This window comes from Sarcophilus harrisii, chromosome 3 (genome assembly GCF_902635505.1).
Source record: "Sarcophilus harrisii chromosome 3, mSarHar1.11, whole genome shotgun sequence".
In the NCBI taxonomy this organism is placed as follows: domain Eukaryota; kingdom Metazoa; phylum Chordata; class Mammalia; order Dasyuromorphia; family Dasyuridae; genus Sarcophilus; species Sarcophilus harrisii.
The window spans coordinates 586540538-586556997 of NC_045428.1; the positions used below are offsets into that span (position 1 = coordinate 586540538).

Sequence of the window (16460 nt, forward strand, 5' to 3'; positions counted from 1 at the left end):
TACCAAAATATTAAAAAGAGTTCATGGGCTCTATATTAAAAATTACTGTTCTAAAAAATGAAAATTCGGAAGCTGCAAACAAACATTCTATTAAGGAATAAAAAGTAAGAGCTGTATAGGGAGATCAACGCAGATACACTCAAAGATGTGTCAATGATGGAAGGAAGGGCACACAATAGAGAACAAACTTGAAATAAGCTGAGTCAGGCAATAAATGTCAAGGGCAACAAAAGGGACTCTTTCAGCCAGACTACTGACCAGGACAGGCTTGAAGAAGGGAAGGCAATAGGAATACACTCAGTGTGGATGAAATGAGGAGAGATGATGGGGGCAACACCCAACTTTTATTTCTGCTTCCCCGTTCTGTGAAGGAGAATGACCTTTAAACTGGGAAGGACAGAGAAAAGGCCAAGAGTTAGTTAGCCAGCCCCTGAGCTCAAGCAACAGAACCCAGCATAAGCCTTCACACTGGTAATTCTCAACTTCTACTGCCTTTTAAGGACTGAAGCTAGGAATTTTTGAAAAAAATATTCAGGATAACTGAATTTTAATATAATTGAAATCCTGTGTATTTTATACATTTAAAAATATATTCCAGGAAGGGTTCACACATGGGCCTCCCCAGATGGAAACAAAAAAAGCTTAAGGGAACAGCAGGCTGAGAGGCAGATTTGACCTTGATGTCTGCAAAAACTCACCCACCAGAAGCTCACAAACACTGAAATGACTACCTTGAGAAACAGTACATGCATTTCCCCCTCCATATAGATCTTGAAACAGAAGGTCAACACTGGGGTTGGAGGAGAGGAGATTCCTAGGAGACTAGACAGTCTTTGAGGTGCTATGATCAGATGATCAGAACATCCTGGGTACTAGAATTCTCTCTGTAGCTCAGTCTAAGCTGATGGGAGCAGCAATCACTGAACCAGCACTCTCTGGGATCCTCTATCAGACATTGCAATTTCTCAAGGACTTGTGATTTCATTAGCAAGACTGCAGATCACAACTGCTCAGGAATTGAAAATATTATCCTTCTTTAACTATCCTTTAGGTAATGAACCTAACTGACTTTATTTTAGCTAGCCCTTAGAAAAAAGAAAGCATCCTGCCTCTGGCCTATATTCAAGTCCTGGAGCTGGGCAGGGTTGGTCAGAGCTTGTGTCTCACTAACTTTGCCCGCAGATCTCTCCAGGAAAGGGTAGACACACTTTCTTTCATGGCTGACATGCCTGTGTCCTTTTTGTCTGTCTCCTCCTGTAAACATCCACCAGGAAGCTCACCTTAAGTGTGAAAAAGATGTACCTTTGGTTTCAAGAGCAGTTTGGAGTCATGAAAACCAAGGTGCAAGATTGGAATTTCTCTTCTGTTTAGATGCCGTGATATGAGCTTGTAGTGTTCTCTTGTTCTGGTTTTCTTGGGATCTCTGAGACAGCTTTTGTTTCAGTTCAGTAATCACAAGTACAGTCAGGGATTAAGGTTCAAATCCTTTAACATCTCTTTCAAAGTCTTGTCTCCTTCACTTAGGGCCCGGTTAGCTTTCTTAGAGGCCTATCTCTCTCCTTGGTTCCGAGAGCTTGAGCTCCTGCCGCCAGTCCTTTGCCTTCTCTGCTTCTGCCAGCTTCTCCAATGAATCCTGGCTAAGTCTCCTAACTTATATGCCCTACCTGAGTATAAACCAATCATATCACTAGGAAACCATTATTTGTTGTAGAATTAAATCAGTGCTAAACTAGATTTAACCACTGTCTCCTCAATTCCACTTAGTACCTAGTAAGCATCCTTTGTTCAGAGTTCTGGCCCATAATACTGTCTCATTCATCACTTGATGCCAATCAGGGGACAGCAGCCCTCTCTATTGGTTTGTTTTTCAATAAGTGCATGGTTATGTCTTTTTAACAAGAAGTCAAATGTTTTTCTGTATTCAACAATCAATGAATACGGCGGGATTTTATATTCTTTGTATACTTAAGGTGTAGTCTGCTACAGAGTATTCTTTTCAAAAGCTTCCCACATATTTCTTCAAAAAACATGACCTGGATTCATGGGTAAATTATTCTCAGAGATTTTAAAGAGAGAAGAAAATAATTGATGAATAGTTATTGATCTTGTTCACCTCTTAACACATTAATTTAAAGGGGTGTGTGTGTGTGTGTGTGTGTCTTAGACCTATCAATTGAATATACTTGAGGGCAAAATCAGATTTTTAGCACTGACCCTACCAACTAACAAACACAAATATTCAGCCAACAAAACCACACCCATGAAAGCATTGATTGAAACCCAAAAATCAAGGAAGAACTACCCTATTTTTTGGAAAACAGATCACATGTTAAGGTCAAGTGTGTCTCTCAGCAGAGAAAGGTACACACATGTCAAGGGAGGTCACTGTGTTGGCTTTTTGTACTAACTACATTTGTCAACCCAGAGGGCTCCACAAAAGGAATCATTATACTTTAAAAAAGAAAAACTGATCATGAAGTAGTCTCTGAAAGTTTCTTTAAGTAAGACTCATGGCATATGTTACTTCTATAAGTTTGGAAGGACCAAAGATTCTCTGATCTGCACAACTAGCAACAAGGGGGAACAGTGGAGGTAAAAGACTTGAGAGCAATATAAAATGAATACATTTCATTTACCCCTGGCACCCTCATTAAATGTTCCTACATTTAAAAACGGGATCACAAACACACTTAGCTAGTGGACACAAAACATGGCCTGGCCCCTGCTGTCATCCCCAGCTACCTGCCCCAGAACAAGGACCCAGCTATACCATCCCATCACCTCATGGTCAATCACATGGCTGTGGCCTTGAGGAGACACACTCCCACACTAAGCCCCTTCTCTCCTAGGTATTTCAACTGTTGCTTCTTAAGTTTTCTGGGCTCTGTCTTTTGATACAAGTCATTCCTTCTTGCCGCCCTCTGGGTTCATCTAGAGCAATGCCATCTCTCCCAGATTTCATTCCTTTGAGCTACTCAAGGCTGAGCACTGGGAGCGATGAGCCTGGCTACACTCTCTAAACCAAGGTCATGGGCTCTTTTATGATTCTGAAGGAACAACTTGTGTGAAATCTTTTGGATTCTGAGTCTAACCTTTTCCTGCTACTTTCAAGTTTTTAGCTGAATTTTATTTAGAGATTGTTGGGTAAGCAACATTCAGACAATTGAAGTGTTGGAGTAATTATACCTTCCAAGGAGTGAGGAAGTTTCTGAAGAAGAAAATTAAGATCTAGTAACCACTCACAAGAAATGGGCAGGTTATTCTGAAAGCCACGTCTCATGCAAAAAATCAGTCGGCCAAAAATGCTTGGCCTTAATAACGCGAGTTTACAATTGCCCTGAAAAGACTAACTTTAACTCATTGGAATGTCCTAAGGACAAGAAGGAAGGCCACATCCCTACTATTCACTCATCCCCTCATAGCTTTGCTGGAGAACGACAGAGAGAATCAAGGTTGTGCCTTAGCTTGTCCCACAAGGGAATCAGAAATGCAGGGTGTCAGAGCAACTGACTTAGCCTTTCCAGGGCCAGAAGCTCTCCATAATTCAGATCACCTATAATTTCCATGGGGAATCTCAGTCCTGGAGAATACTTAGTATGGATGTTTACCGTAGCTGTAACTTTGTCCCAGTCTGTTACAAAGGCCCGAAATCCTTCACCAAACAGAGTACCAGCTGTCCTGTGGAGGGGAAAAGCAGTAACATAACCAGTAGGAAAACAGGTGTATGGAGAGTGTGTTTGGAGAAAAAGGGGTCAAGAGGATGAATAAAGCTTGAAGTACTTGTGAGATTCTTCTGAATCCTCAAGGACCATCCTGTTAGTCAACAAAGGAATTACCGAGGAATCCACAGATTCTCAAGGTAAGGCAAAAGATTATGAGTTAAGATTACAACACAAAGTGAAGAGCCTACCACAACCAGAACCCGAATGCTACAAACACACAACAGAGAATCAAAAACGAACAATGATACAAAATCAGAAATGATACGCTAATTTCTGAAGGGAATTTACTTTTGGGAAGAGGATCAATTTAAGCATTTTAAAATAAAAGCCTGGCTTCTTTGCCTCTGTCCTGGGAAAGACAGGCCCAATCCTCCCTCCCTCCCTCCCGTCACCACCTCACACGTACTTGAGGGATTCCAGAATGGTCTGGCGGTGCTCGGCTGCTTTTAAGCGGATCTGCTCCCTGATGATGTCTGCGTTCTCTCTCTCTGCTTTGGCGCGTGCACGGGTCTCTGCTTCTATACGCAGCATCTCATTCTTATGCCTCAATTCCATTTCCCGCTCCACAGTAGCTTTTGAATGGGAAAAAAAAAAAAAAGAAGGAAAACAAGTGACATACCATCCCAGATTTATACTTCTGTCATGAATAGAACTGAGGGTGGTATTGGGGTCAAAAAGTCAAATTAAAGGAAAATAGAAATAAGTCCCTTTCAGAGTTAAGGTTAAGTAAGGGTGGGATATTTAAACAAATGAGACGGAGATAATCCTAGCAATGAGGAAAAAATTCGATTAAAAAATATGAATTTTCATATAATCAAAATCAATGAAGATGGAAACATGGAGTATCCCCAAAGTTTTAGTGTAGTGTGATTTTATAATTTCTGAAGTCTATGTGCTACAAACTTACAAAGTCTATGTTTTAAAGGTAATTTAAAATATTAATGTTCCTTATTAAAATTCACCACATCTGCCATCTCATGCTATACAAAATGACTAGCTTAATTTGCAAAAACTTCCCTTGTTTGCTTTTCATGGTTATTGAAAGGGTTGTTTGCCACCTCAGCCTGAAGAGCTAAATAGAACAACAAAGTTTTTTTTTTTTTTTTTTTTTTTTTTTTTTTTTAAATTATAGCTTTTTATTTACAAGACATATGCATGGGTAATTTTTCAGCATTGACCCTTGCAAAAACTTCTGAACAACAAAATTCCAGTGGACAATTGACAGTTCTGCTGGCATCCAAAAAGAATAGGTCTAATTGAGAGAGGACCCAAGCCAGAGGACCTCCTCTGGTGATCCACCTGTCTGAAAAACTGTAGTCCAGAAACTGGCACCCTCAAAAACCAAGGTGCTCTGTCTTGTTGAAATTAAAATGCAGTAGTAAAGTTCTCAAGACTCAATTATCAATTATTGAACTAAGGACAAAAAAGCTTAGTTAAACTTTTAATTTGTTTTTTACAAGCTTTTAATATGCTTTTAAAAGTTATCAAGCTTAAAACTGCATTAAGATTTTTGGGACTCATCAGTATAAAATCAAGTTCTTCTCCAAAAATGGCCAAAGAATATAGTCTTCAAAAGAAATGCAAACCTAGCAACCAAAGCAAAAAAGGATCCTGAATCTGAACTGGCAAGCTGAGAGATAGCAAACAACCAGCCCAGGAAAAGCCAGAGGGAATGAGCAGGACAAGATACTGCTGGGGTAGCTCCAAACTGGGCTGGTCACTGTCACAGGTCCTCAGTGTCTACACCTTCTGACCAGTGATCTGTCAATTAGAAATCTAGCCAAAGAATGAATGTCAGGGACAGAAAGAATGGTCCTCTCCATGTACAAACATTCAAGGTAGCAGTGCTGGCAGGGCCACAGAACGTAAGTGAAGTGGATGGCCATTGACTCAAAGAAGATAACAAGCACTCCTTCCCACAATGCTCTCGCTTCTTTTTCCAGGATCTGTAAAGATGCTGCTTATTCTAACCCAAAATGCAAACAAAAAAACACTCTGTAGAGTACCGGTAAAACAACAGGACCAAAGCGAGGCCAACAAAATGGCAGGCTCTCTCAAGCCCTTCCATCTGGGGGGCCTCCACTGTGAGTGCCAGGTCTGCTCTTCAGCTTTTAGATAGGCTAACAGATGCTGAGCTGGAAGGAACCCTGGAGATTGGTCTAGAACAATCTCTTCAATTTGTAGGTGAGAAAACGCAAGTAGAGGGAGACCAATTAAGGTCAACATGGCAGGGACCCCTCTGAAACCAGGCTGCCCAGTGCTGGGCATGAGGATTAAAGTGCTGTTGCTAGCCAGGCCATGGAAAGAACTGGGTGCATAGCACATGCATATGCCCGAGGCCCACAACATCTCTGCAATTTCCACATTTCACATGGATCCAGAGGATGGTGTTAAGTGGCTTCATTTACATCATTTTCCTAATGTTTTGTTGAATTATGAAATCAACCCTGCAAGAATACTTCACTGTACAAATACCCTAAGCCTGGGGAACAATTGTAAACTCCTCTAGCAGCAGCAGAAGTAATGAGATCGTTGCTTCCTTCCCTTCTGAACTTGGGGCTTTCCTGATGCTCTTCTGCCTCTACTTTGCATCTCTATTAGGCCCCCCCCCCCTCCTCCATCCCAAAAAGTCTTCCCTTGTAACACATACGTTAGCACAGCTGAGTCAAACACACTGACCCTCTTCTCTTGGATGCAAAGCCTCCCTTCTCTCTCTTGGGAATCAATCCAGGTGCTCTTCAGACTCCTCACCCAAAAACCCCTACCCTGAGCCTACACTCTGACTCCCAGATGTGCATGTGCCCAGCTTCTCCCAGCATCCCAACCTCAAGCAGTTCTCACCTCTCCTGATCGCCTCCTGCTTCTGCACAGACTCCTCCTGCTTTCTCAAGTTTTCTTCATTGAGAAGTTGCTGGGGAAAAACCACACAAGGTCAAATTTTTAAAGTGGCCCTCTCCACAAAAGGGGGATGCTACCCAGAGGGCTCTGGTCACAGATTACAAGCAGTCAGACCCCTGACCACATGGATTTTAAATGTTCATCAGAGATGGAGGAGCAATAAGATCATCTCCACAAGGTGAAAAACAAGATACAAGGCAGACAGAACTGTGCTACAAATGCTCTGGCAGTGGGATTGGGTTGCCAGCTTTGCCCCTTGCATTATTGGTATCCCCTAATTCAAAAGCCATTGCAGTCAAGAAACTCCCACTTGCAATTCCCAGGGGCTTTCCTGCTTTCCAGGAAGGCGGGAATGTAAGTCCCTCCTAAGTTCAAACACCTTCTCTGGTTACACTGCAAAGAGCCAGCTGGCTCAGAGTTTCTTCCATCTGCATTGAGAAGCCATGGGAAACACAAGAGTAGGGATTCACACACCAAATCTCCTTTACTAACACGGCATTGACTATGGTGCAGAGAATCAGCATTCCTGGCGTCCCCCACTTGGCAAGTGCTGTTGGGAAGGCTGCAGTAACAGCACAGCTAAGGGAACTTGAGAGCAGGGCCTCATATTTTCATTCTGTGTCCCACAGCATTGTAAAAAAATGCATGACCTACTCCCTCCAACCTCGTTCCACCTCAAAATGCTCTACAGCAAAATCTTGCGAGTCTGGAATAGAATATGCAGCTCATGATGAAATTCACAAATATGTACACACTCTTGGGAAGGCCTTTTTCTTAAAGAAAATGATTTTAGAATTGATGCTACTTTCCTAAATACTTAATTTCTTGATCTGTTTTCCTTAAAATTAAAAGGTCCCTCATAGATTAAGGAAAGCTAGAGAAGGTGTGTTTGTGACCCTATTAAGGAAAGGGTGCCTTCTCCTCCACTTGTTTTTTTGCAATGCCCCAGGATGACATGATTTGTGTGTATGGGGGGTGGGGGTGGGGGGGTCTTCCTTTCCACCCTGGCCTTCAGGTATCTCCAAGACAAAAGGGTGAGGGGCATGTGGTCAGGAGGTAAGGGCACATTCCAGATGATTAGAGCTCCACTCCTCGGCTACAAAAGTGGGACACTGTTGCTAACTAAACATTTCTAACTCTTTGGTGATCACCTTTTATCCTACTTAGACACAGGCTGTGCTATTACCCCCCCCCCCCCAAGTGAATCCTGAATCCAGATCATGGGTTTTCAAAGCCAGAGATCAATATTGATAAACAAACAACTGACTCTCAGAGCCAGGACTGACCCAGACACCTGATCCAAGGCAGAGAATCTGGATGAAAGGGTTCCAGGGAACAAAAGAGCCTATAGGCACAGGGGTTCTTACACCATCATGATCTGTTAGAAATCCTCAGTCTCATCCCCATATGATCCAAAATATTCAGAGCAGCACTTTTTTTGATAATTAAGAATTGAAAATCAAGTAGGTGCCTTTCTACTGGGGAATGGCTAAATAAATTATTGTGTGTGAATGTAACAGACTACTACTGTGCTTTGGGATGAAATACATTCTGCTGATGCAGAGTGAAGAAAGAAGAGCCAAGAAAATAACATACATGGTAACTACAACAATCTCTGTGAAAGGAACAATGATGTGCCAAAAAGTCAAAAGCAAATTTAACAAAATTAAGATCAGACAATGCTCCACTGTCCTACGAGAAGCCACCCCAATTTAGCTTCCTTCACGGAGGTCAGCAGATATTATATACTGTACCTATCTTTGGATGTTTTCAATATATTGTTCAGTTGTAGTGATTTTTTTGCCTCTTAAAAAAATACAATCTGTCATATGGAATAGCTCTTGGGAAAGAAAAGAGGAGGGATACATGGGATACTATGTATCTTATCTAATAAAAGTGAAAACGGCCATAAAAAAAAAAAAAATAAAAACAGAGAGACCCATAGTTGAACAATAGCAAAAAAGTCCTGATTTTCAACTCCAAGGTTCAGAAATAAAGATCTAACAGATATCTCCCCGATACTAGAGAAAGACAACGGACTGGGGTGGGGGTGGGGGAAGGCATCCAGAGAAAAGATGGCTACATTCATTTTGTTTCTTGGTTACAACTCACCTGCTGTCTGAGCTGGTCATCATAGCGCTGTCGAGCCAACTTGTCCTGATACTGAGCTCTCTGTAAAAAGAAAAGGTGATAGCATGACGTCCCAAGGTGACAAACAAGAGGCTTGAGGATTTGGAGTTAAATTCAGCGGAAGTATAATCATAAGCATACACATCTTAGAATATTTCTACAACTATATAACCACCGTTCTACAAGTAATTCACCGCAACAATTCCTAAATCTTTGAAGGCAGCACTCAAGCAAAATCTCCAAGACTTTAAATTACAAATGGGCTGGGATCTAGCTCTGGAAAAGAAATTCTCAACCCACAAAATGAAATTGAAGGTTTATGATTTAAATAATGAATTGAAAGAAATTCACAGAAGACATATATTTCCTTCGATCAATAAGCATTTATTGAATAATAAATAATAAAATGTGTGCCAGGAACATAGGTGCTGGGAATTCAGACAAAAATGAAACCTTCCAAGCCCTCAAAGAGGTTATATCCTATCCCAGGAGAATACACAAAATAAAGACAAAGGTTTTGGGGATGATGGGGAAGACTGAGTACTATAGGCTGGAGTAATCAGAAATATCTCAGTGACTTTGAAGGAAACATGGTAACAGGTATTCCTGGTCTGGGGGAAATCTGTAAAGAAAAGCCTGGAGACAGGAAGTGAAATCCCCTGTGGGAGCAAAGGCTGGACCAATCTGAACAGAGAGCAGAGGGGCACTAAGGGGCAATAAGGCTGGAAAGGCTAAAGAACTTTAAAGGCCAAAGAAAGAGGTTAACATGGTATCCCAGAGATGAATGGATTCATAGCAGAATCAGATCTAGGATATGGGGAGACACTAGAGGCAGGGAGAACCCATAGGGAAGGAGCACTGACTATACAAGCGAGTCCTGTCTGCTGATATCCAGTAAATGGAATTCAGAGACCAGTGCTGGGGAATCACAAATACTGGATCATAAAAGTGTAGTCACCCAATGAGAAATACAGAGAAATGAGTGCCCAGGATGGAGCTTTGGGGCACCCCCAGTGGGGAGAGGAAGAGACCCAAGAGAGAAACGAGAGGAAGCATGCAGAGAAGAAGACAATTACCAGGGTCAAATGCAGCAGAGAAGTCAAGAAGGGGCCCTGAGAAAATATCATTAAATTTGATAGCTAAGTCCTCAAGGGCAGTGCAGTGGTTATAGGAAGACCTCCACTACACAGTCCCATCACACATTATCCCCTTCCCCCCAGGAAGAGAGAAGAGCAACATCTGTAGTGGGATTCAAAAGCAGGGCTGCTGGGAGCTGACCTGGTCAGCTCTGTGCGGGGGACTGGGGAGGGAAGAGCATCCACTTAGGATGGGAAAGGCTGGTGAGAGCTAAGAAGAGAGTAGGATGGGCGAGCCCCATAGAGGGGCAGACTGAGAGGTGTTCCTGCACTTTGGCTATGGTCATGGAACCCTTCCAGAAGACAGTCCAGAAACATCAAGGACAACAATCCTTCATGTGAACCATAAGCGAATCTCCCGTATTTCAGGATAATTGTGAAAGTACAAAACAAGTTTTAGGTGCAGAGACTTGGAGTAAGCATTCTATTTTTAGCAGCTTTCCTGCCCATGACACTTCCCCTGCCAATAACCAACACTAATGGTTCCTCACCGCCTGGTGCTGCCTTGTTTCTTCATTTAGCGTCTTCCTTCTCTCTTCCGCTTGGATCCGAATCTGCTCGTTCTTCAGCTGCTCCACAGCAGCTTCGTATTCCTTTAAGAAGAATAACACAGTCAGGAAGGGAATAAGCAAGTGTTGCTAGGAAAATGAAGCTGGGCCTTTAGTCCTCTCCATGATCCCTTATTTTGGGTCCAGCTCCCCGACACAGCAGCATGCAAAGAGGCTTGAGAACCCAAGTGAATGGATGGACCCTCAATAAGATCATTCTGTTGCTCCTAAGCATACCTGATGTCCAGAGCACACACGCACACACAACCTCAGCCCTGAAACACACACACACACAAAAAGAGCAAACTAGCATTTCTGGATCTCTAACCTCTCATTCTCAAACACTGTGATATACCATTTGGAGAACTTCACTTTATCAAATTGACATCTGAGACTGTACTGGGTTGGAACATAGTGACGTCCTCAAAGGCACTTGACCCTCTACAAAAAGGAGCTAACGCTCCTTTACTGTATGTATCTATCTCTGGCCAAGCCTTTTTACAAATCAAGTCAAGGAAATGTGGACCCCAGAAAACTTTCAAGACACACAAATCTGCCAATTCCTGCCCACTTAAATCTTCTTTTTCCTTTTTCCTTTAACTACGGGCTAAAATGCAGCCAGCAAACTTGGAAATCAGAAGACATGACATGAGATGTTCAACAAAAAGTCTGACACTTACTTTAACCTTTGATTGCTGCTCCAGCTGCAAGGTCTGTTCCTGCATCTGTGCAAGACTGAGAGCATCTTTGGCATGGCCTATGAGGCAATGAAGAGCATGATTAAGAAGAATCTGTCTCTAAGAATCTCATCCCATTAGAGCTCTCTATCCCATTCCTTGCTGAGCCCCCTTCATCCTCTTTGATGAAGCCACTAATGTGGCTCTATCCCAAGGAGCTCTACTGTCTTTTCAGCTCCAGTCAATGCCTCCCCTCCATACTCCCAAACTTCTCAGGGCCTTGGCTCACACTATTTCTTCTTCCTGGTTCTTCTTTCTGCCCATCCTCATCTTAATCCTTTTCCAAGGTCTAACTCAAACCCCATCTCCATCCAAGCCTTCTTCCCAGAGGAACAGGCAATTCCTCTGTGAACTTTCTTTATATCTTCCAGAATATGGAACAGTTAACAGTTCCAACAAATGCCTAATTAAACTGCCTAGTGAATTCTCTTTTAGGAATAGAAGGACCTACCCTTAGATTATAAGTTTATAATGCCTAACCACGTAAAAAGTGTCTAGCAATCAATCAAGCAAGCAAGCATTTACTAAGCACCCAGTATGTGCCAGTAATCGGGGACACCAAAATAAATATGGAACATCCTTGAAGGAGCTGGCATTCTACTGAGATTTACACATTAAAAACAAGACACTGCAGGTAGTTTTGGAAAGGCAAGCAGAAGCCCCTGGGGTGCTCAGGAAAGGCTTCCTATCCATACAAGTTGAAGGTAAACTTGATCCGAGTCTTAAAGGCTACATGGCACTTATAGGAGAAGAGGAGTAATGGAAAGCACTGGAGATGGTCAATATAAACACTGGAAAGGACCTGTGGTTTAGCTGAGCTAGAGAATAATGCACCAGGCCCAGGGACACAGCACCAAAAAAACAGCGTAGGCCTTCAAGGAACTAAAGGAAAATCAAGCATAGTTTTCTTCAGTAAATTAAAAACTAACAGATCAAGTTAAGAATTCCTGGACTGAATTCTTATCCCTTGCCTGAGTTCGGATTATTTCATCAGAAATTTTAGTCAACCAGTCATCCAATCACCAAGAGATGGTTGCAGAAAAGAGCGTCATTGTAATATTAATTGACATATATGCAATGAAGTTCTGTGAAGTTCGTGAAATGCTTTACAAACTTTATCTCATAACAAATCCCTTAGAAACACCACTCTGGATAGAAACATGCCTTTGCAAGCTGGGAACCAACTTTGCCCAAGATGAGTCCCTGAAACTAAAGGCAGAAAGGTTCCAGAGATGGGCCTTGCCAGCTAAAGCAAGCTTCTCCAAGGAGGAGCCTATCACATGAGAATGTGTCCCAGCTATCTCTGCTAGCCCAGCCAAGAGGTAAGAGGAAAGCACACTGGCCTCTGTGAATCTGAATAGGAATAAAGCTTTCTCCAAAATACAAATCACTTTAGAGACTAGAAAACACAGTCCTTGACAGCAGCAGCCGTGGTCTGCTTAAGTCTCTTCAAAACTAACCAGAGCCAGAGAACAGAATTCAAAATCTAGAACAAAAAATGTGAGAGGAGGTACACCACAGATCCCTCACTCAATATAACCTCTGATCTGTGGCCTCAGTTTACTTCTAGCCCTGGCCAGACAACTGACACCTAGAGCCACAAGGAGACCTGAAGGAGGAAGCCATGGGGTTTTCTTGGCAGAGATACTAAGAGTCTGTCATTTCCTCCTCCAGCTCATTTTACAGATGAGGAAACTGAGGTAAAATGGGAAGGTGTCTTGCCCACGATCACACAAGTATCTAAGGCTAGATTTGATCTTGGGAAGAGGAGTCTTTCTGATTCTAGGTCCAGCACACTATCCACTGTGTCACCTAGCCACCTAATGGTCTTTTTCTCAAAAGGAGTGTGCAATGTTATGTGAATTCTATCCCCATCAAATATGACAAGTGAAAAAGAAGACTAGCCTCAAAAGCAGAAAGGGAGTACTCAGTCAAAGCTTAAGTATCAGTGAGAGGCTCCTAAACATGTATCTGTTCTGGGTCTTGAATGACGGGATCAATGTGGGAGACTAAGCAAAGGGAGTGACAGAACCCAAAGGGCAGGGACTGAAAGGAGAAAGGGTAAGATTTAGTTCTGGCCATAGCTGAAGGCAGAAGACTGAAGTTTACAGCCAGGAAACCCTGAATGCTAAAGGGAATCGGATTAAAATGTTACTTGGGAAAATCTTATCTGTAGAATGAAAATTCCTTGAGAACGGAATGATTTCAACTTTTAGTCTTTGTACTGATGACTGAGAACCTAATTAATCAGTGAGATTAATCTGGCAATGGAATGTGGAATGAAGAGGAGACAAAAATGACCTGGAAAGAATGTTAGCAATGACATTCTCAGAAGTAGGGATGTTGGAAGAAAATGGGGCCGTTGATAGATTTATAATCTGGAGTTATGTGAATTTGAGGTGATGGTAACAGCAGCATCAGCAAGATAAGGAACAAACTCTGAGAGGACAGGTTCAAATCCCAGCATTATTAACTATATGCCTGTCCTTGGGCCTCAGTTATAAAATGAATGATAAGCCTAGGTGATCTTCATGGTTCCTTCCCAGATTCAAATCTGTGACTCCAAGTTCCTATTGGTAAAGATATTTCTCAGGCAATTGGAAACATTAGTCTAGAATGTAGGAGAGACATGAAGGAGAAAATAAATCAATTAAGCCCCTACTATATTTCAGGCATTATGTATAGATATTGGCTCAATCATTCCTCAGTTGGGTCATGAAGGTAGCAGAATGATTCCCATTTATTGTTGAAGAAAATTGAGGCACAGAGGTTAAAAGCAAGATTATAGACATATGCGATTTGAGAGTCATCTTCACAAAGGTGACAAAGCCACCAAACAATCACAAAATTTGAATGCTGGAAGGGACTTAAGGGGCCTTCCAGTCCAATTCATACACAAAAAGAATTCTCACTACAGCATATCCTACAAGGAGTAAAAGCAATAAAAATAAACATTTTAAAGGCTGGGAAGAACCAGAGAAAGAGACAACAGCAGAGAGATCAATGACTTGATAACAACACTACTAAGCTGTCACGTTATCCTTACTTGTTCCATAGTCTAGATTGTTCATGAAGTGGAAATGAGTTTGGTTGATGGAAATCAACCCATGGTTGGTATGGTACTCCATAGAGTGGAGTGAAAAAATAATTGGCAATCTGAACAGTTATGCTCAGATCGCCAACTATGTAGCTGTTTATTGAATATAAAGTGCCACATTAGCTACAGTAAAGTTCCTAATGGAACCAAAGATGATTACATGGAAGTTGCAAGTAACAAATTATTTTGTTGCCAAGGCACCCGTTCTAAGAATTACCTAGATCATTAGGTAGAGAAATTAACTTAGGAAACAGTAGTTAAGAGATTTCCTGCACTTACTCATACTGGCACTTAACAACTACTTTCACCATTAACACCAGGGGGGTTGGAATTCAAGGAGAAATATGAGGCAGTGGGAAGAGTCGGAAGACCTTGGTTTCAGCCCTGGCTTTAGCAGTAGTTACGTGACCTTGAACAATTTTCCCATGTCTAAAATGAAGAGACAAAGTTCCTTTCTGCTTTAATGTTATTCTGCAGTTCTACCGAGTAAAGGTAGGCAGAGCTAGATTCCATCTCCAACAAGTGGTCTTCCACCATCAATCCTGTCCGGATCTCCAAAACTTCAATAGGATCCTAGAGCAGAGTGGGTTATTAAAAATGCCCCTTGGTTAGGTCAATGGCATAAGCATTCTTAAAGACCACTTAAAGTCCAATGCCTTTCTTTCACAATCCTAGGGAGAAATAGATAATCTTCCAACACTCTGGCCTGTATCTTCTTCCCTTTTCCTTTTATACAATCTCACTTTAAGTAAATTTGCATCATGCAAATACAACATTTTTTTTAAAAAAGCAATCTGCATTCAAAAAACTGCCATATTACCTTAACAGTATGGTGCTGGGCTCTCTCTGCTCCTGACCCTAGCTCTGCATTCTGCAACCTCCCACTATCCTAGAAACCCTAAAAACCCCCCACCTAAGTGAAAGTAGAAGGCTACCATCACTAGATTGGGGGCTTGGTTTGAGACTTCGGCACAGAGACTTAACCCTGCTCTGCCCACCTGTCCAGCCCCCGCTTCTGTCTGAAAGCACTTGGGTACCATATGTCTATCAGCCCTGCCCTAACTTTCCCATTAGTGTCACTAGACACCTGAGACACTAGTCTCAAGTCCGAGATACCCCCCATCCCTTTGCTTTCATCCCCTTTCTCCCATAACCAAGTTCTGTCAATTCCGGCCTGGTAACATCGCTGGGATACGACCCTCCCGCGCCCGGTGCAGTCCCAGCGTGGCCCTGGACGCCCTTCCCCACCCACAGGTACCCACCCTGTGCCTCTCTCCCTTCCAGTCCCACCTTCAGACCCCAGTGCCTTAGCCCTGCGATCATCCCAAAATAGCGAGGCTTCTCTGGACACAGATCCTTGGGAGCTCAGGACCAAGGGGTTTGTTTGCACACAGAAGGTGCTCAATGGATGCTTACTGGGAACGACTTAAGCCCACGTGCCCCGGGGGTAGCTTCCCCTCTCCCTCCACCCTCTGGCTCTGACCTCCACATCTTGCACCTCCCCCAAGGCAGGGATGAGGCAACTGAGGCGGGGGAGGGAAAGGGGGTTTAAGGTGAAAAGCCCAAGGTCACGGGAGGGTCAAAGGGCAGCACAGGGGCCAGACCTCCCTTCCCGTCTCAAGCTTCACACGCGTGGCTTTCTGTTCAGAGAGAGCCTCCAGAGAGAGTCCCGGGGGTGGCGGGGGCGGGTCGGGCTTCCAGTTCCACCCAGGGAGCGGGAAGCGGCCCCAGCCTCAGTTTCCCCACGGAGCCCAAGGGGACGGGGAGAGGCTCACGTTTCCGGGGCCGAGAGCCGAAAATGGGAGAAGCGACCCCGGAGTGACCTACTCACGCGAATGCTCGAGCTCGCGCGCCGCCTTGGCCGCGCGCTCCAGGCCCGTGGGATCGAAGTTGCTCCATTTGTCCTTGGGCGTGGGTCGGTCCCCGCCGCCTCCCGCCCGGTCCCCGCTGCCGTCCCCTCCCACAGAGGGCGGCAGGGGCAGCACGGAGCCAGGGCTCTCGCCCTTGGGTCCCTTGTTGACGCCGAAGAGCCACGACATGGCAGAACGCCCCTCGAAGCCCCCACGCGTGCCCGCCGAGCCGAGAAGCCTCCACACGCGGCGCGAGCCGTCACGCGGCGCCCAGGGCGCAAGCGCAGGAACGGGGATCCGCCCCCTAGGGGGCGAGCTCTAGGAGAGCGCGTGCCCCGAACC

General features: G+C 43.7%; 1 protein-coding gene across 1 annotated transcript in view; it reads right to left on the bottom strand.

The window, feature by feature from the left end:
* The window catches only part of ATAD3A (ATPase family AAA domain containing 3A), a 54412-nt gene extending 38009 nt beyond the window's left edge, over positions 1-16403 (bottom strand). The window contains exons 1-7 of the mRNA XM_031963040.1: positions 16100-16403; positions 11115-11191; positions 10378-10479; positions 8733-8792; positions 6564-6633; positions 4129-4294; positions 3609-3678 (exon numbers count right to left, since the gene is read on the bottom strand). Of these exons, the coding sequence (XP_031818900.1) occupies positions 3609-3678; positions 4129-4294; positions 6564-6633; positions 8733-8792; positions 10378-10479; positions 11115-11191; positions 16100-16307 (753 nt within the window). The 5' untranslated portion in view covers positions 16308-16403. The remainder of the gene's footprint in view (positions 1-3608; positions 3679-4128; positions 4295-6563; positions 6634-8732; positions 8793-10377; positions 10480-11114; positions 11192-16099) is intronic.
* Positions 16404-16460: the final 57 nt, after the last annotated feature.